The sequence below is a fragment of the Trifolium pratense genome, linkage group LG4 (assembly GCF_020283565.1).
Source record: "Trifolium pratense cultivar HEN17-A07 linkage group LG4, ARS_RC_1.1, whole genome shotgun sequence".
Taxonomy (NCBI): Eukaryota; Viridiplantae; Streptophyta; class Magnoliopsida; order Fabales; family Fabaceae; genus Trifolium; species Trifolium pratense.
Window position 1 is genome coordinate 44,310,904 of NC_060062.1, and position 19,546 is coordinate 44,330,449.

At 32.4% G+C, this 19,546-nt stretch overlaps 5 protein-coding genes across 6 annotated transcripts in view; 4 read left to right on the top strand and 1 right to left on the bottom strand.

Moving 5' to 3' along the window:
- Nucleotides 1-2,646: 2,646 nt before the first annotated feature.
- On the top strand, nt 2,647-4,172 carry LOC123922734. The gene is made up of 4 exons (XM_045975427.1): nt 2,647-2,650; nt 2,745-2,950; nt 3,041-3,276; nt 4,079-4,172. Exons 1-4 carry the CDS (start codon nt 2,647-2,649, stop codon nt 4,170-4,172), a joined length of 540 nt encoding a protein of 179 aa, XP_045831383.1.
- A 737-nt stretch (nt 4,173-4,909) lies between these two features.
- LOC123923880 (putative B3 domain-containing protein Os03g0621600) lies at nt 4,910-6,915 on the top strand. 2 transcript variants are annotated; one of them, XM_045976624.1, is made up of 3 exons: nt 4,910-5,040; nt 6,232-6,329; nt 6,415-6,915. In XM_045976624.1, the coding sequence occupies exons 1-3, from the start codon at nt 5,010-5,012 to the stop codon at nt 6,667-6,669; spliced, it is 384 nt and encodes a 127-aa protein (XP_045832580.1). In that variant the 5' UTR covers nt 4,910-5,009; the 3' UTR covers nt 6,670-6,915. The 2 variants fall into 2 exon arrangements, with proteins under 2 accessions (XP_045832580.1, XP_045832579.1); XM_045976623.1 differs by lacking the exon at nt 4,910-5,040 and adding an exon at nt 5,742-6,160.
- Nucleotides 6,916-9,081: 2,166 nt separating this feature from the next.
- LOC123923881 lies at nt 9,082-9,902 on the top strand. Its single transcript, XM_045976626.1, has 2 exons — nt 9,082-9,468; nt 9,546-9,902. Exons 1-2 carry the CDS (start codon nt 9,226-9,228, stop codon nt 9,693-9,695), a joined length of 393 nt encoding a protein of 130 aa, XP_045832582.1. The 5' UTR covers nt 9,082-9,225; the 3' UTR covers nt 9,696-9,902.
- A 4,248-nt stretch (nt 9,903-14,150) lies between these two features.
- On the top strand, nt 14,151-16,816 carry LOC123923882 (MLP-like protein 43). Its single transcript, XM_045976627.1, has 2 exons — nt 14,151-14,488; nt 16,239-16,816. The coding sequence occupies exons 1-2, from the start codon at nt 14,296-14,298 to the stop codon at nt 16,514-16,516; spliced, it is 471 nt and encodes a 156-aa protein (XP_045832583.1). The 5' UTR covers nt 14,151-14,295; the 3' UTR covers nt 16,517-16,816.
- A 1,774-nt stretch (nt 16,817-18,590) lies between these two features.
- Nucleotides 18,591-19,546, bottom strand: part of LOC123923883 (sorbitol dehydrogenase-like) — a 29,197-nt gene continuing 28,241 nt past the window's right edge. The window contains exon 9 of the mRNA XM_045976628.1: nt 18,591-19,054. Within this exon, the coding sequence (XP_045832584.1) occupies nt 18,863-19,054 (192 nt within the window). The 3' untranslated portion in view covers nt 18,591-18,862. The remainder of the gene's footprint in view (nt 19,055-19,546) is intronic.

Genomic DNA, 19,546 nt, shown 5'->3' on the forward strand with positions numbered 1-19,546 from the left:
CACACATAAAATACTGCTTAAATGCAGTTTTAGTCTTTCCATTTTATTAAATCTTGATTCTTGAATTTTGATTCCTCTATTTTATATTCCGCAATTTTGGTCCTCCGGTTATAAAAAATTAAGACATTTATTGTATGGTACATTAGATAAATTTGAATGTACCAGGTTAGAAGTGCACGATATATGAAAAAGATATCTTTATAAGTGTAGTGCAAATCTCAACTCTCAAGTTAGCTTTTGTAGTTTGAATATAGGCCTCTCAAATTCTAATATGGTATCAGAACCTATCATAGATCCAATTGTTATTTGTTGTGGAGACCTCACATATTTGGGTCACTCGTTGTTGTTGATCCCATGTTCTAGCTTGTTCAGTTCTGGACGTGAGAGGGTGTGTTAGAAGTCCCGCATTGGTTAGAGATATGACAAAGATAGCCTTTATAAGTGTAGTGCAAACCTCAAACTACATTAGCTTATTAAATTAATAGGTAAATGAATTTTTTTTTTAATTTTTTTTTCTATCATTAAAATATTTATAATAACTCTATTATTTATCAAAACTCTCAAAAAGATAAAGTTTGATATTTTTTAAAATTTTTATTCCTCATAATAGTTACATGTCTCGCTTCTTTAAATGTCTTAATATTTTAAAATAGGGGATCAAAATTGTGGGAAATAAAATAAGGGGATCAAAATTGCAAATTTTGTAAAATAGAGAGACCAAAACTATATTTAAACCAATCCTTTATGTTCAAATTGATTTTAATTAAAGCTACTAGGTTTGGTTTAGTGGTGAGGAGTTTGGATAGTATGTATGAGGTTCCGAGTTCAATTCTTTGCTCCATTGTAAACAAAAAAAATGATTTTAATTAAAATTGACGTTACAAAATTAATTCACTTGGAATCAATTTTTTTTTGTCAAATAGTCCCGTGGTTAGAAATTTTATCTTTAAAATAAATAAATAGGATGACCGAGGTTCAAACCCCAAACCCTATATATATATATATATATATTTTTTTTTGAAGGAATATATATATATATAATACAATGTCCTGTTAATTAAGACATAATTAATTTTTATTTCTCTCTGAACAAACACACTATTATCTTGGCACTATGTATTATTTTATTGTTGTGTTAAAAAAGTATTAGTTGAGTAAAAATATTTTCAGCCCTAAGTATATTTCATGAAATTTAAGTGTTGATGTCTTTTGAATTCGAGACATTTTTACGAAGAAGTTTTATTTATTATATCTTATCTTATCTTATCTTATCTTATTATACTAAAAGCAAGGCTGCTTTGTCAGCCCTAATCCTTTGCTAACTTGCAACCCTAAACTTTGTCCAATTGGCCTTTGACATCTTTTCCTAGCAACCAATACAATCTTGACACACCTAGGTTTTTATTTCATTTTAGGTTTTGCTATGTTGCTTTTCATTTAGGGTTTGGAGGACATTCAAATAGCCATCTTACATGTACATGTGGCTCTAGGGTTTGGTTATGCTTATCATGACATACATAACATACATATATATTGCCCAATGAAGAAGCATCTCGTGTATGTATATACATTGCCAAGCAATCAATTCATATACATTCTTCTATTTTATTTTATCTGCATTAAATGCTTCTTGGAAGTTGCTAATACTTCCTTCACGGTTCCAAGTAGCACAATGTGTAATCATTGTTATTCAGGCGATTTCATTGGCTGCACATTATCCTTGTCCTTGGAATTTGCCAAAATTTTCATTTCTCCTGCATCCAGAGTTTACCAGCAAATGTATTCACTTTCCTTCTCCCACCAGACTCCTCCTCCCTCATCATTAAATGTTTCCTCTCTCATTTCATTAAACCATATTAAATCTCATCTTGTAACCGATGCAAGCCAAGTCCACTACAAAATCTGCTATGTCTCCAACCAGTTACTGTTTCATCGATTGTGCAGCATATCTGAATCTTGAAACTGCCCAGGCATTTGATCAGTCTCATGGTTCATCTCTGCATAAAATACTTAGTGGCATACACACTTTCCATATGGAATATGATCCACACAGTGTGAGTTTTCTTTTATCTTTCTTTCTTTAACTTTTGGTGTTTATTTAGGTGATTGTTGCTATTTTTTGGTTAGAATAATTAGGGGAGTATGTATTAGATTCATGCATAGTACAGAAAAATCGTGGTTGGTATTGTTTTTTCAGGGTTGTATGCTATTTGATTGCCAAATATCATCTTAATTGTTTTTTCAGGGTTGTGTGCTATTTGATTGCCAAGTATCATCTTAATGGTTTTATTAATTGGTGAAAAAATTCATGTTTAGTGCAGCAAAACCTTAGTAAACAATCACCATTTCCATATTTTTGTTATCTCAGAAGAATAATGCTTATTTGGGAATCTAGATCTCTCTGTTGGTCAAAGAAATAAATCCATATGTTTTCATCAGTTTTCTCTTTCTGTGTTTATGATAATGCTACCTGGTCTAACTTGTATAATCATCCAAACTATTTGACACTTTTTATTTTATGAGGAGTTAATATATGTTTTGTTTATGTGGTGTGGTCACAGAGTTTGGGGAAACTACCTCAGTGTTTTGTTCGCGAGTTTGGTAGCTTAATTGACACATATGTGATGCTTCAGGATCCTAATCACAATGAGTTTCAAGTTCGTATCTTGAAAAAGTGTAATGAGATGTTCTTTTTGGAGCTTGGGTTAGTTTTACATATGTTAATCCCAAGCTCTTGATTATAGGCCTTACAACAAGATGGGGTACTGATGTTAAGTATCCTTTCCATGATCCTCCATACAAGCATATGTTGGTTACCACTGGGACTAATTCTAGGATTGGGACATCTACAAACCTCAGAACTTCATCTAATGTTCTTGTACTGCCAAGGTCTTTTGTTCGTACCTATCTTAAGAAGCTGACATTATATGATGTCCAGTCTGGAATTTTGGTATATACTCTGTAACTTTTAATTTAAATGATAGCATTATCAATCAATTTGTCTTGACTTCTAATTTTCTTGCCTTCTAATTTTCTATAGGTTTTGCCCTGGTATGGCTTTGGTGAATTTGCCTTCGCATTTACTTTCAATGAATTGGTTCTGGTCGATCACACCGGTTGTCGATATCCATGCCACATGCAGTTTGGCGTGGACTCTGAGGGCGAGCTGGCTTGTAAGGTTTTTGGTCGCTGGATGGATTTCTGCAAGAAACATTGCTTGGCAGAGGGCCAGAAGATTCGTTTTGCTGTTAACGAACCTACCCGGAATTTTGTGATGTATGTTTGTGTGTATCCACAGATAGGAATACAGACCACTCTTAGTTATCCTTTGAGCGATGGCTCTTATTTACCTCTCTATGTCTCCCAACAATATTTTGTGGCCTCTTCTTGAGTTGTGTGTGTGTAATTTAGTCATGTTTGTGTTCTCTATGGACAATGTGGTTGTTTTGTGATTTATGAATATTCAATTGGTATTTGATGTTGATGCCTTATAATTTGCCAATCAAATTTACCAATATAATTTGCCAATGTAATTTGTCAATCAAATTAAACGAGTGTAATTTTGGAATGTTTTCACTCACAATTCTTAATACTTGCCCTATAAGTTACCATGTGGACATAAATCTACATTGACAAATGCAGCCAGAAAAATGAATTTAGCTCCAATTTGATTCATATGCATTTAAGAACCATAAAATGATGGGAAATAGGTAAACACCAGACAAAGTTTGATGATAGAAAAACTTAGAGTTACCATGATTTTGGTTGGATGTTAATCTAGCAAGTAATAGTGGGGGGCAAGAAGATGTGATCAGAAATTTGACATTAAACATCCGTGGATGTGCTTGCAATTTTGATCTATTCATTGATGAATGTGATAATGAATTATACTTTTAGAGGTTGAAATAATGTGCAATAGAAAATGTGTACAACCAGATATCGCGTCCAATTGAAAACTGAACCTAACACTCTTGCCCTGCAAGCTTGATATCTGTTCTTATCCAGAAGGAAATTGAATTTTGCATGCTTAGTGTGAGGATTATTGTGGTAAATTTCTTTGATGTTCTGATATTTGCAGTGTATACACTTTGATTCTTGCTATACAAGTTACCGTATCAATCTGTTGGTTGGATGTTAATCTAGCAGATGCATCTGACTATAAATCACCATAATTATTGCATATATGCACATTGCTATCTCTATATTTTTGCAGATATTTTAGGAGCACTACTTATAAGAAGGTCTGCAGATTTTCTAATGTGAATAGTCTCGAAAATGTATGAAGCTATGTGCTCCCTTGCTAACTCTAAATATTCTCCTTGGTACACATCCTAAAAATCCTGCATATAAGGAACTAATATCCATGAATTTATGCTTTTAATCACCATACTTGGAATGGCCATCTTAATTAGACAAGGGCAGTGAAACTAATTCAAGGCTAAGTGTATTGCAACTTTAGAAGCTAATGAGAAATATTTTCTTCTCATTATTCATGAATCATTTTCTCTCTGTCTGTGCACGTTATATTAATCATGTGATATGCAAATATATCACAGTCCACTTAGGAAGTATCAATCTGAGTATTTGAATTTTAGAACCCCCATGATCCTACTCAAATTAATACTACTCTCTTATGCGGCCTTCTATAACCAACTACATCATTCACTGGTGTCAAAATCATGGTCTGTTTCTTTATAATATGGCTCATCCACTTTCTATCTCTATGCCAAAGTTTTTTCCTCTCTAATATGTACACCTATATTTAATGCCCTATTAATCATTGTCTATTTCAATTGATTATTTTCACAAGCAAATTAGTTGCATCATAATATATATATATATATATATATATATATATATATATATATATATATATATATATATATATATATGTGCTTTAGTTCCGATTTATTCATTGCTCAATGTAAAATCATAATAATAACCTTTCTTATATATGTTGTGTTTTCAGGTTTTATCTCTAAAATAACAATAGCTGTTAATGGGCGACAATGTCATGGTTTAATTGCAACCACTATGAAGGTCTGAATTATGTTAGCAAGATTGAATCCATATTTTCAGTTATATCTTAATTCCATCTCTCATCCACCTGTATTCTTAGTTTTAAGTGAGCAACTTGCATAATTTAAATTTCTCTTTGATCCACACAGATGGCAGACCATCCAGCTTCCATCGAAGCTTCTCATTTATGTCATTTACTACTTCCACCTAAAATCTACCCAATGAGAATGTTTAGAGTAACTTTGCATCTAAAGTCTATCTAGGCATAACCATCATCATAGCCTATGTTTCTTACGGCCAATCCAATGACAAGAACTTTCTTTCCATACTCATTACAAATGCTTTGGAACTATTGAAATCCATTCCTATTCTTGTGGTATCACGCTATCCCTTTAGAATTGATGATGGCATGCTCTTGCTTAATTATTATTTTTCACCTAAACAACCATTACAATTCTACTTGCCAACCAAGACCACGAACCAATTACTACACTTATCTAATACAATATTGGGTCGTGAAACTGTTACAAGCCCACACTCAGCATTTCAAAAAAAAAAGTCTAACTACTATATTCATTAACCTTCGTTAAAATTAAGATTTACATAATATTTATATAGATATATATTAGTGAAAAAAATGAACCTATATTGCAAAACATAACTATTAGAATTGTGATCCACTTATGATACATTGTATAGACATCTCAGTTTATAGCCTTGGAACATTCTATATAGTTTCATATCATATGTAATGCTTAATAAAGCAAATGAAACTAATGTAATCTACTCTATAGCTCACATACAAATTAAATTAATTGCAATGTCATCTATTACCTTGCACCATTATGATGGTTTGCTTCTAATTACGTACAGACATGTTGTGTGCTATCTCATAGCAAGTCCTTTTTTACAATTAATCTAGGTGTAATAATTATCTTAGCACATCACTTACTTTTAATAATGCCACCACTTGATCAAGTTAATGTCCATCATGACCTCACAACTCCATATATATAGATGGTTTACGTGTGGTTCTATAGCACAAGTACTTGTAGTTGTAGTTCCTAAGTAAGAATAGTCAGCAGCTCAAACATGTCAAACAACAATCTTGAAACCACCATTGCCTTGCAATCTTTGAGAGGTATATAGTTCTCATTGATCTATTTCTTCATCCATTCATTTTTATACTGATCATTAACTGCTTTTTTGTAGCTCCATTGGATCCTTATCCTATAACCAATGAAGAAAAGTTTCTAAATGACATGAGGGTGAGGTACCGTACTTATTACTTGGAATGCAATGTTAACCATGTAAGTATGCTTATCTTGATATTCATATGTGTGTTAGCTGCCTTACTATCCTCATTGTATTGATAAGTTCTTAAAATATTAACAGGGTGCTGTCAAGCTTCCAAAAATGTTTGCGGACGATTTTGGAGATGAGATAGGTCGCATTGCCAATTTGGTTGATGCCAAAGACAATCATTTCGAGGTTTTAGTTGACAAGATTGATGACAATGTCTATTTCACTCGTGGTTGGGCCTCCGTCAAGAATTTTTACGACATACGTACCGGAGCTTGGGTGGTACTTATTTATTCCGGATACAGTTTGGAATATCTATCCATGATAGGCTTCAATGTCCAGTCATAGTCCCCACCTTTGCACCTCCAATGAGATTGTTGATTGATAGAATGCATGTCCCTCCTTATTTTGTTGATGGTCTCTCTGATAAGCTTGATGATCTCACTTATACACATGATGATCATTTTTTTGACTTATCATGTGAAAAGACACTGAATTACTTTGATGTCTCTAGTGGTTATTTGGTACATTATTCCTCATGTTTTCTGCCTCACTTTTAATTATTCACTGTCTTAATTCAATATCAGTTTGATTGATCCATCCTACCACCCTACTCATACCTATTGGAGACATAATGAGACCATCTAATTATGATTACTTTGGTTGAGTGTTCATTTGGTTATTATGCAGCAACAAATGTAACCAAGTGGGCTACATGCAAGAGACTTAAATTATCAAATAAAACTAAAAACTTTTCGGCTATATTCATTGTCTAGTGTTAGATTCCCAATGCTTCACAACCAATTAAAATTCTGAACTATAATCATTGCACTGCATTACCTATTGGACTACTCATACCCACATTCAAGTTTATTTCATCTTTTTATCTTATGAACAATACACAATAATCGATTACTCTCCTTGTAAGTTGTAACCACCTAAGAGCATGTCGAACTTACCGGACCTGGCGGAGTCTCTCGCTGCTTACTTGACTGGTAGATCTCAAGATGGTGGTGCGCATGGTGATGATGCTGGTGATCGCAATCCTTCGAAAGGTTTTCTGTCCCTTTACCTCTTTTCTGATTGTTTTTGTTTTTGATTTATGTTCTTTTGTTCAATATCCTTGATTATGATTGTTATCATCGTATATCAAACCAGTGTAGGTTCCAGGTTTAAAGTGGGATTCATGTAATAGAAATCATATTATCCTCACTAACAAGCTAGATAGTTCACTCTATTTAGTTAATTTGTTTTTGGTTTGAAACTTATGAAACTTTTGTTTTTCAGTTTATCTCTGTTAGTTTCCTTTCTGTTTTGTGCATCTTTAAAATTTTATCATCCATTGAAGTATTAGGGTTTAGGGTGGAAATCATGTAGCCTACTTGCAACCTACTTAGTAAGACTATTTGAACATAGATTAGGGCAAACATATACCTACACGTTGCATTGTTGATTATTAATGAATATGGCCCTCAAGAACAAGCAAAATTACTTCACCAAATATATATACTTGCAACCATATTGATTGGTAAGATTACTTATAAATCATCTTTTTATCCTCACTCACATGTATTAAATAAGGTGTGATCCTTGGCCTTGATAAACTTCACCTACATCTTTAGCATTGTCTCTCTTAGTTTACTTTATGTTTTGTGCATCCTTCAAATTTGATTATCATTTGAAATATTAGTGTTTAGTGTGGGAATCATGTAGTCTACTTGCAGCTCTTGCCAGCGCTTTTCTATTGTTATAAAATAGGGTAAAAGTATGCCTCCATGTTGCATTGTTGATTATTAGTAAATATGACTCTCAAGAACAACCAAAATTACTACACCATATGTCTTATATAGTTGACCATTTATACTTATAAGTCATCTTTAGTAGATCATTCATACTTGCAGCCATGTTCATTCGTAGGATTACTTATAAGCCATTTTTTTATCTTTGGTAGATGGCAGGATTACTTATAAGTCATCTTTTTATCCTCACTCAGATATATCATTGGATACATCGTTCGTGATTAATCAATATAACTTGAATTCCCATCTATTTAAATAACTATATATGAAAAACTTTTGTGATAGATTCCTATATGGTTAGGTTATTGGTTTTGATAAGTTTCTTGTACTTATAGCAAGTAAGTTGCTTGTATTGTAATTTTGAAAATATTGATTACAGCTCTTGTGTCCCTCTATTATGAATTATAACCTAGCTATTCTTTAGTATTTCTCTGTACAGACATTATGTTTATGTGGATTTTTGCTATTGTATAGATATGAACCATCGTTACGACAAATTAGATCCTGAAGTCCGTCCTTACGCAATGATGACCAGAACAGCCTATATGGAGTACAATCCCTTGAAGGTGAGTATGTTTTCTGTGAATCATTGGAATAGGTTAGCAAAAAAAATTATACACTCTAAGCTTTGATCAACTTAGAGTTATCTAACTTGGTCTATCTCTTTTGCTTTCTTGAACATTTCCATGTCATCCTCATTTTACTACTCTTGATTGTGTAAAGTATGAGTAAGCTGAACTGTAACTGAGAGATTTTTAGATAAACTAGGCAAGACACTCTAAGCTTTGATCAACTTAGAGTTATCTAACTTGGTCTATCTCTTTTGCTTTCTTGAACATTTCCATGTCATCCTCATTTTACTACTCTTGATTGTGTAAAGTATAAGTAATTTGATTGCCAGTTTTTGTTTTTTTGACAATTATTGTGTAGAATCGTGGAAAACTTCCAGAAATATATGCACGCGTCGTTGGCCAATACATTGGTGATACAGTGTTTCTGCAAGACATTAACGAAAATCAAATCCAAGTAGCTGTCCAGAAAAAGAACAACTCACAGATCTATTTTACTGAGGGCTAGTCTCGATTGAGAGATTTTTACGGTATCAATGCGGGCGCTTGGATTACTCTTTTGTTTATCAGTCCTTTTGTTTTTTTTTATCAGAGTGCGGTACATAACAGGCATGGAGATTACATATCCTTTTAAGACTCCTCCATACAAACTCGTGTTGGAAAAACCTTTCCAAGAAGCAACTTCAAGTGGACATATTCCATATTTTGTTCTCCCAAAAGTCTTTTCACATAGACTTGAAAAGACCTTGACTACTCCTGATGTCCAAACCGGTACTTTGGTATGTTTACTTTCTTATACTGCAAGATAATAAATATTTTCTATTCATCACTAATATTTTGTTTAATTATTTATTAGACACTTTATTGGAGGGGATTCTGTCAAAATGCACTACCTAATGAGGAGACTCAGCTTAGGATAATTGATTGGCTTGGTAATACATGGAACCAGTGTGATCTTAGGTTTGACAATACTCCCTATATGAGCTGCAAGATCTCGGGTGACTAGCGTGATATTTGCAAGGTGCATAAGTTGGCTGAGGGTACCATTATCAAATTCGGCGTCACTGAGGCATCCAACAATAGGACTATCTACTTTAAGTTGTCCCCTTATCTCGGAGTTCAGACAACCCTTTATGATCCTTCAACGTCTATAGCGACCGGAAAACATTTTACCAGAGCCAACACTATTATATGCTTTAGGCTTCTTGCAAGTAGTGCTCTTTTAGAGACTCTTTTGGTGATGAATATAGAGACATATTATGCTGTCCTCTTGAATGAACCAATGTGCTCTAGATTTCTTGCAATTTAACTTTCAAACTTTGATGCTTTTATTCAATTTGGGATTTACTTTGTAATGTATGAACCAAGCATGATGCCTTGCAACAGATTGGTGCTCTTTTAAATACCCTTTTGGTGATATCTTATTATACTTGTGTCTAGCTTAATTTGGTCTATAGCATCCATGGTTGGCAACAACCATGATTGTTTAATAAATGAAGTTCATACGAACCCGTGCATCGCACGGGCTGGTTACTAGTTTTTATAAGTAGTAAAGATTTACAACTAGGGCTTTTCTCATACCATACATGCAAACATTCTCAAATTGAAAAAAATTGAGAAAATAATGTTGGTATTTGAACTATTGGATTGTAAATATAAAATAATATTTCAATTTTAGTAAGTCCATACAGAGCAAAAAAAAACTCTGGCTTTAAATGGGATCCCCGCAAGTGGGCGGTCGGATTGGTTCCCTTGTATTATTCGGTCATAGGGCCGGATACCCAGTTTTTCAAAAAACAAAAAATATATATATATAAAACAATATTTAATTCTAAAGGATTGGGAATTCTCGAACTACACCCCGTAATCTTCCTGCCTCTGGTCGAGCTAATCAACATAGACTAAAGTTGATTGATGGTTCACATGTGAAAATTGAGAGAAAATGAATTGAGAGGATATTTTTTTGGGATTAAGATAGTATCTCTTTGAATTCCTATTACATGTGTACTTGATGTAGGAGGATTTCTTGTGTATATTATTATTTTAGTTAGATTTAGTTTTATTATATTTTAGGTTGATTTCTTATTTTTATATTTCACCTAGGTTAGTTATTTTTTTTATATTTTAGGTAGATTTGTAATTTTTATTTAGCTAGGTTTGTTGTTTTTATTTTTACAATCTTTTAGGAGATTTGTTAATTTTATTTTTCACTCCTATTTAAACTAAATTATTATAGCCTTGAAGGCAACCTTTTGATTTAATAAAATTCAGAGATTTTTCTCAAATTTGGTGGATTCCAAATTACTCTTTCGGTGGACTCCGAAACCCTATTTTGACAAGTTTGTGTTTGCGGCTTGTCTTTATCCATTAGGTTTAGCGTTTTGCTAACCTAGCGCTTCCGTACTGCGTCAGTTGGCATCAGAGCAGGTTTCCCCTGTTCTTTCGTGAATTGAACAGTCATGGGAGATAAACCAGCGACCAGGGCAGACCTTGAGGGATTTACCGCGGATGTTACCGCAGCCCTAACTGCTTTGAGTGCACAAATAACGATATTATCAAATTGTTTGAACAACAACAACGCCTACTACAATACCACCAACAACGTTCGACGGCATCATAGAGATAAAGGACATGTTGCTTGTAAACTCGCAGCGGATAAGTTTGAAGCAAAGGAACATGAGGTAAAAGAATGTACTAAAATCGATTTGTTTGTTGAGAATGGTCATGAGACAAACGATATTTTTACGGTCAAAACAACAAACAGGAATACTGATTTGCCTGAAGACGAGAGTGAGAACCATGAAGTGCATAAAATCGGTGGCAACAAAGAGTTAAACTCAATAAAATTTGTTGTTGATATTGAAGCTGGTGTTACTAAAAAGAATGGATCCTACGAACATATTGTTGATACAGATACCGAAACCCTAGATGATAGTCAACCATCTCTTCCGCAGAAACTCAACGATCGTTCTGATCAAACAAAACTGAAAGAAGTTAAATTAGTAGCTGAACAAGATGTTTCGGTTGAAGTGGACGAATCCAAAGATGAGAAGAAGGAGATCGATGAACGAGATGATTCGGAGAAGAACTATGTTGATGAAGGCAATTGGTCTATTGTGTCAATGCACACTGCAAGATCAAGGATAACTCAAGGTTCATTCCCTATTTTTAGAAGCTTAGAACGTGTAACAAAACGGAGGGAGTTGTATCTCAAGTTAGAGGAGAAAAATCAAGCTTTTAAAGAAGAAAAGAGTCGGTATGAGACAAGACTAAAAGAAGAGCAAAAAGTAGCTATCGAGCAAACGAGAAAGAATTTGGTAATTAAAGAAAAACCGATACTAAGTTTCTACTATGATAAACGCATGAGCCAGTATCAAGCAGATGAGGCTCCTTATCAAGATGAGAACTCGGGGTCGAGTTCTTTTGAGGTAGAGGAGACTGATGTAGGAGGATTTCTTGTGTATATTATTATTTTAGTTAGATTTAGTTTTATTATATTTTAGGTTGATTTCTTATTTTTATATTTCACCTAGGTTAGTTATTTTTTTTATATTTTAGGTAGATTTGTAATTTTTATTTAGCTAGGTTTGTTGTTTTTATTTTTACAATCTTTTAGGAGATTTGTTAATTTTATTTTTCACTCCTATTTAAACTAAATTATTGTAGCCTTGAAGGCAACCTTTTGATTTAATAAAATTCAGAGATTTTTCTCAAATTTGGTGGATTCCAAATTACTCTTTCGGTGGACTCCGAAACCCTATTTTGACAAGTTTGTGTTTGCGGCTTGTCTTTATCCATTAGGTTTAGCGTTTTGCTAACCTAGCGCTTCCGTACTGCGTCAGTACTGATCTTGTGGATATTTTAAAATTGTTTCTGGAGCTGCGTCAATGATATCATGACGACAAAATCAGAAGAAAAATCTAACATGAATGTGATACAAAAGATCTTGATAATATAAGACAAAATTAATGGAAACAAAGCTGGTAAGGTGGTTGATATTGTCAAAGCACCTTTTCTTATAAACCAATGTAAGTGGACAATAATAGAAAAATACAATACGAGCATTATTTTTTTGGTAGAAAATTATGAACATGTTTAACATAGTGTAATTTAACGTGAGACACGTAGTTTAGACTTTTATTTTTGCCATTCTACATTCGTAGTTTAAATTTATACTTTTATTATTTTACTGATTTTTTCGCGAGCCTACGAATTTACCAAAACACTTTCGTCCGTTACCTAGGTAGCGGACACCTCAAAAAACACCCTAACTTTATAAATTTATAAGGTATAGGACGCGAGAGTAACCGATAAGGTGACAAATATAAATCTCCTTAGTTTACCTGCTTCTTTTGTCTCCATTTATAACAAAAAAAAACTCAATCCAAACTTTTATCTTTCTTAAGAATTATTTTTACTTACTTTACTTATTCCTAACTCTCTCTCTTTTGGAACAAATTGTTTAGAAGAACACAAGTTCGATTCTTGGTGAAAACAATTCTTAGTCGGACTTTATTTATCTTGCAACCGAACTCTAGATTATCAGGACCTATGTTCTTAATATTTTTGGGTGACTTTGTTAAAAATAATTTATTTATAACTGAAATTTTGGGTTAGAAGTTAGTTGACGTGTCCAAGTTCAAGACAAGAATTACATTTACTTCCCTCCAAGAGTACTGGCAAAATTTGACAAATAATTGTTTCCACAAAAAATCGAATTTAAATTCTCCCAAATAATTCGTTTTAGAAGGAATTTATTAACTATTTAAGCTCAATGTTTTGGTTCAAACTCTTAGTATTTGTTAATTAAAAACCATTTTTATACACGTATAAATTAATAGGTTACATTAAATCCAAATTAACCAATTGATCAGTGATGTCAACTCGGTAAACCAAACAAATCTTACTTGATTATTTTAATGTTTCTCATCTTATTGGTGTGTGGAAGATAAACTTGCATTATTGTGTGGGAATTCATAGTGTCCACTTTAAAATTATTAGTGTGAAATATGTCTTGAAATCTCAGTTACGGAAGTCAAATTCCGGATACATTTCTCTTTGATTTTGGTTGTTGTTCTTTTTGCTCCTCACATTAAAATTTTCATTGTGTAATTTTTTGACGAATTCACGACAATTAGGATTTATGTTTTCAGGGTCTTGTATTAGATTTTGTTCTCGACTCTTGTTACAAGGAGCTCATAGTTGATTGAGTAATGCAAATGTTATTTATAAACTACTCTCTCCGTCCCATACTATAAATAAAAAAAAAGTCATTTTTTTTTATCCAAATTATAAGTAAAAACATTTAACTTTTTGTGTCAATTTTTTTTATAACTTTTATCATTTTCAAAATTTACTCTTCCTTATTCTCATGAAACTTAATGAAAAAAATATTAATGGGTTTGATAGAGATATAAATTTTTATTATTATAAAACAATATTGTGTAGTCGATTGTGAAACAACATTTGATTGTTCGTTGATTGGTTGGTTGATAATAAGCTACAATGCTACTTAACTCTCTCTATATAATACCAATAAGTTTAGCACAAATCTGAGTACAAAAATATATTTTTCCTTCTAGAGTCTTTCTAAGGGTGAAACAAATATGGCAGTATCTGCAGTTGAAAAGATAGAAATGGATGTGCCTATTAAGGCCACTCCTCAACAATTCTATGAAGTTTTGTGCAACAAGACACACCATATTTCCAATGTTTGCCCTGATATAGTAAAGGGTGTTGACCTTCATGAAGGTGATTGGGGCACAGAGGGATCCATTATATCCTGGAATTTTGTTTTAGGTAAGTAAGCTTCCAACTCAATAATAATTTTTTCTTTTTGGCATTAGCCCTCTAATTTTCGGAAAAGAAAGTTTGGTAATCCAAAGTTCAGCTGCGATGTTAGGAAAACCCGACCAAGAATTATTCCCATCATAAATGGAACTTGGGTTTTCAACTCAATTTTTATTTACAACATACTAGCTAGTAAACTCAACTAAGTTTATATTTGAAACTCAATTTTTGTTTCAAAACATATTTACTTTGTAGTTTTCTTTCAAAACATATATGTCTCTATAGTCAAGGTTTAAGATTAAACATGTATATCTTCTGATGAATTTTAACTTCTTTGAAAAACATGGTTGAAAGCCAAGGATCAATATTTTGATATAAATCAAAAAGAAAAGTATATTATAAGACTATATTAATAACATTTTTAGTAATTTTCATTTTTTTATTATAAAATTTACTAATTTATAAAATTGATGAGTCTATCTTCGAATGCACATAAATTGTCCCCGTGAGCATAACTCAATTGACAGAGACATTGTAAATTATTGCAGGGACTGAGGTTCAAACCTTGATACTCCCACATTTTTTTACTAAAAATATGTATTCATTCAAATTGAAAATACAATGATCATTACAAATACAAAGATTGCTAAAAACTGAAAAAGGTGAATCTACAAACAATCTTACGACACCTAGATTAATAGCATACAACAACATTATGAAAATGCCTACAAATATGACAAAATAAAAGTAATCGGAATCTTCATACTCCCAGATCTGCAACGTTGACGTCCAAGTCTTCATTAGATCTGTAATGAGTTGGGGTAGATATGTCAATTTGAATCAACGAAACACTGTACTAAAATGAAAAACCAACAAACACTGCACAAAGACGACGATAAACACAACGCCGCACAAGACGAACACAAACACAACGCCGCACAAGACGACCACAAACTTAAAAAAACAAAAAACGAAGAAGCAAATCTATGTGAATAATCATTTATTTAAATGAAAAGAAAAGCAAAAACAATTTAGAGGGGTGATTTTGGGTCAAAATTGACCTTAAAACCACCCCTCTTTGGTGGAAGAACAAAAGAAAAAATTAGGGTTGATGGGGAAGGGGCGACGGCGGTAACAGTTGAGAGCAGAAAGAAAAAAAAAATTAGTGGCCTTAAAACTCCCACTTATTCACCTTAAAAAGGGGAAATTCTAGCCATAAGGCTATTTAACCAAAATAAAAGAATGCCCATAAATTAAATTACTTAATCATACACCATTTTATGATTATTTATACATTAAGACTAATTAAATATAGGAGGGAAGACTCAATTTAACTTCTGAGAAAAATTGTGAATCTTAATATAGTCTTGGAAAAAAAATAAAAACAAAAACAATTTCGAATTCTCAACGAAAAGTAAATCGAGATAACTTAGTCCCTACATGAACAACTTATAGTCAGCGTCTCTTTCAAAAATTTAAGGATTAAGTTGTCTCAATTTATTTTTCTCGAGATAAAAAATGACTTTTAATTTTCTCATGGATGAAATTGGATCTCACAGCTTTTTCAGAGACTCAAGTTTATTAATAATAATGTGTTTAATTATATATCATGACTTGCATATAGTTTTGTAACATCACATAATATATAAGATCATGAATATATATAATTTGCGTGGCTCATTTTCTTGTGTGTTTTTTTTAACAAAGATAAATGTTTTTTTTAATTAATTTTTGCTTGGGCTTTGGACAAAAAAAAAAGCTGGAAAAACTTGTGTTTCTAAGCAAAGGATTGAAGACATAGACAAAGAAAACAAGAAAATAACATACAAAGTTTTGAGTGGAGACTTATTGGAAGATTACAAGAGCTTCAAATTCATAATGCAAATTGTTCCACAAAGAGAAGGAAGTGTAGTGCATTGGATTGTTGAATATGAGAAGCTCAATAACAATGTCCCTAATCCTCACTCCATGTTCCATTTGTCTGTGGAGGTTCTCAAATATATTGATGCTCACCTTGCACCTGAGGACAAGAAGTAAAAAAAATTATTAATATGAACAAAAAGCTCATGTCCTATGTTAGTTTGATTTCTATATCTATGTGTGACTAATAAATGAGGATTTAATTAATTTCCTCTGTATTTTAAATTATGCATATATATGGTTTGTTTGTTCATATGGTTTTCTCATGAGCTGGGGTTTTTCTTGTCCACCTTCATTGGGTTGTAAAGCATATAAATTCGTGAGACTTAAAAGTTGCCATTGATATATTGTGGACAACTTATCCAATATGATTTGACACCAATTTATTATCTATGTGAAACATTAAATGTGAGAGTACTTTTTTTACTTGGAGTTGAATTTTGATTTGTATCATGTTGTGGAAGTCTATCTTTTACCATTAAATCTTACACAAATAGAAAAGACTTAGTTATTTTTTTCTATATGGGAAATTATATTTTTGTCAAGTTGTTTTTAGTGTCTAAAATATCATCATTTATGTTTGGTTGTGACGAGAAATTGAGAAGAGAGAAAAAAGTGAGAAATGAAGTAGATTTGATGTATTTATTGGTATAAGAGAAAAAACAGAGAAATAGAAGAGAAATAAGTGTTAATTATTATAAATATTACAAAAATGTCCTTAACTAAAAACACCTTCTCTAAAATTGATTTATTTATTTTAATTCAATTAATTAAATTCCTGAGTTGATTTCAATTAGTTATATAAATTAAATCAACTTAATTAATTGACCAAAACTTATTTTTAAAAATAATGACGTAAAGTAGAGGTAAATTTGTTTGGGCCAAGATGCAATGTTATTAGTACAGTACTCCAAGCTCCTGTAGGATATTGTTGTGAATGCAGAGGGAAAGTTGGAAACTAGCCAAAAAAGATAAGCTTTCTCACATTTCTTCGCAAATGAGAGAAGAAAAGGAAAATTGATGGGCCCCACAATAAACTAATCTCTGGTCATGCACCTCCATATTCCCAACCCAGAAGATCACTGGTGTTGTTTAAGAACTTTTTGGAAGGAAGATCAGTTCCAAAAGATTCTGTGATTCATTAATTAACTAGATAACATCACCATAAACTTGAATTTAGTTTAGATGTCTTGTTAGTGAAGATAATGATTCCCTTTAGTTTCTGAGTTCTTGTGTGTAGTAACTTAGTAAGTGGTATGACAAGAGATCCTAGGGCGTCTGAAGTTAGTTTGTTTTGATGCTTCTGTTAGCCTGTGGATTTATAAAGGCTATCTATGTGATATCTCTAGTCAACGTGGGACTTCTAACACACCGCCTCACGTCCAGAACTGAACAAACTGGAACGTGGAATCAACAATAACGGGTGGCCCAAATATGGGAGGTCTCCACAACAAACAACAAATGGATCTAGGATAGGCTCTGATACCATATTATGAATCATGAAATCGAAGGGATAAAGATCATAGATGTTGGCAAGATAGAGTGCATAAGAGTGTTAATGAGGAAGATACTCATAGAAATTCATATTGAATGAATATAGGTTGATAAAAGAATGAGTAAAATGTACAATGGAGTAACTTATTTATAGGACTATTTGGAGTAACTAACTCCCTAACTAACTTTCTAACCACCTAACCTCACAATTACGGTCATAAAAAGACAATCGACACCATCCACATTTTGAGTAAAATTTCATATTAAAATTGCTTTGTTTTGAAAGCCACCATCAAACTTTTCCATTATGAATAAAGAATTCATAATGCATTTTCCTCAAAGGTCATTGAGGCATCCATACCTTACAAAACTCATGTAACATTTGAGACAAGGGCCATTAGGTCCATAATGCAAAATAACTTTTAATGCCACCATCGAACTTTTCCATTATGAATAAAGAATTCATAATGCATTTTCCTAAGGTTATTGAGGCATCCATCCCTTACAATGGTCATTAAGTTCATAATGCAAAATCACTTCTATTGCAGTTGCAAAATTGAATTTAGGGACTAAGGGTCATCAAAGCAAAATATATATATACATTCATGCATCACTATGAATAAAAATTCATAATTTTTTTTAATACAAAAGCAGACACCGATCTAGACAATTGCTTGAGTAGCAATTAAGGCAACAACTAACTTTCACATTCAGGGACTATTAAGAATATATATTCATTCATGCATCACTATGAATAATCACATAATATACGCACGTACTTATTTTTTTTAATTTATGTAAATATTTTAAAGGGGTCTATAATATAGTCACATTATATACATTTTGTCAGTATATAACATTTTATTTAATTTTGGTTTAAATATGATATGATGTTAGTCCCTGCTAATATAACACTTTAGTTTTAGTCCCTGTAAGTATCTTTGGTACATACTTTTGGACGAATTCTGATTACCTTGCAGCAGCTGGTGTGAGTGGCACAGTCATTTCAGAATGTCCCATTCCAAGTAGACAAACTTTGCCACCTGGTTGAGTAACATTTAATTCTGTAGTCATGGTTTTGTTAAAACCAGCACAATCAAAGGTAACATCTACACCAGCTCCCATAACATTATGAATCTGCTTAACTTCTTCAGCTACATCCTGTAAAGAAGTGTATTTGAAATTTAGTTAAACCAGTATTTACTCACTTGGGTCTGCCTAGATAAACTTCTCATACCAATGCTTATATATATATATATGAGTATTTAACAAAAGAGATAATAAAGTTAAATTGTTTTCAATTAAGCTATATGTTTTATTCATAAGATATAAGCATTGAGATAGATATAGCTATGACACTAACACGGAAATGTCGACACTGGTAATAATTTGGAATAATTGAATGTAAATTATGCAATTATACGTGTCAGTGTTGTGTCTGTGTTGACACTATTTAGAAGGTAATTTCAAGTTAAGGGAGACAATATAGATGATGATATTGTTGAGATATTCTATATTTATGACTAGGATATTATGGTTTTACGACTTGATACTTATTTCCTATTTGTTGACTCATGTATTTGTATATATACATTGTATATTCCTCTTTCAATATATGAAATAAACCAACCTCAGTTTCAAGTTGGTAAGTCA

What these genes read in the sequence shown, in the direction of transcription:
- LOC123922734 (XM_045975427.1), top strand. An exon ending in ATGTCCAGTCTGGAATTTTG is followed by an intron (nt 2,951 to 3,040) that starts GTATATACTCTG and finishes AATTTTCTATAG; the next exon opens with GTTTTGCCCTGGTATGGCTT. An exon ending in CCTACCCGGAATTTTGTGAT is followed by an intron (nt 3,277 to 4,078) that starts GTATGTTTGTGT and finishes TGATATTTGCAG; the next exon opens with TGTATACACTTTGATTCTTG.
- LOC123923880 (XM_045976623.1), top strand. Translation starts at nt 6,112, where the DNA reads ATGTCAAACAACAATCTTGAAACCACCATTGCCTTGCAATCTTTGAGA. An exon ending in TGCCTTGCAATCTTTGAGAG is followed by an intron (nt 6,161 to 6,231) that starts GTATATAGTTCT and finishes GCTTTTTTGTAG; the next exon opens with CTCCATTGGATCCTTATCCT. An exon ending in TGGAATGCAATGTTAACCAT is followed by an intron (nt 6,330 to 6,414) that starts GTAAGTATGCTT and finishes AAATATTAACAG; the next exon opens with GGTGCTGTCAAGCTTCCAAA.
- LOC123923881 (XM_045976626.1), top strand. Translation starts at nt 9,226, where the DNA reads ATGCGGGCGCTTGGATTACTCTTTTGTTTATCAGTCCTTTTGTTTTTT. An exon ending in ATGTCCAAACCGGTACTTTG is followed by an intron (nt 9,469 to 9,545) that starts GTATGTTTACTT and finishes ATTATTTATTAG; the next exon opens with ACACTTTATTGGAGGGGATT.
- LOC123923882 (XM_045976627.1), top strand. Translation starts at nt 14,296, where the DNA reads ATGGCAGTATCTGCAGTTGAAAAGATAGAAATGGATGTGCCTATTAAG. An exon ending in ATCCTGGAATTTTGTTTTAG is followed by an intron (nt 14,489 to 16,238) that starts GTAAGTAAGCTT and finishes CAAAAAAAAAAG; the next exon opens with CTGGAAAAACTTGTGTTTCT.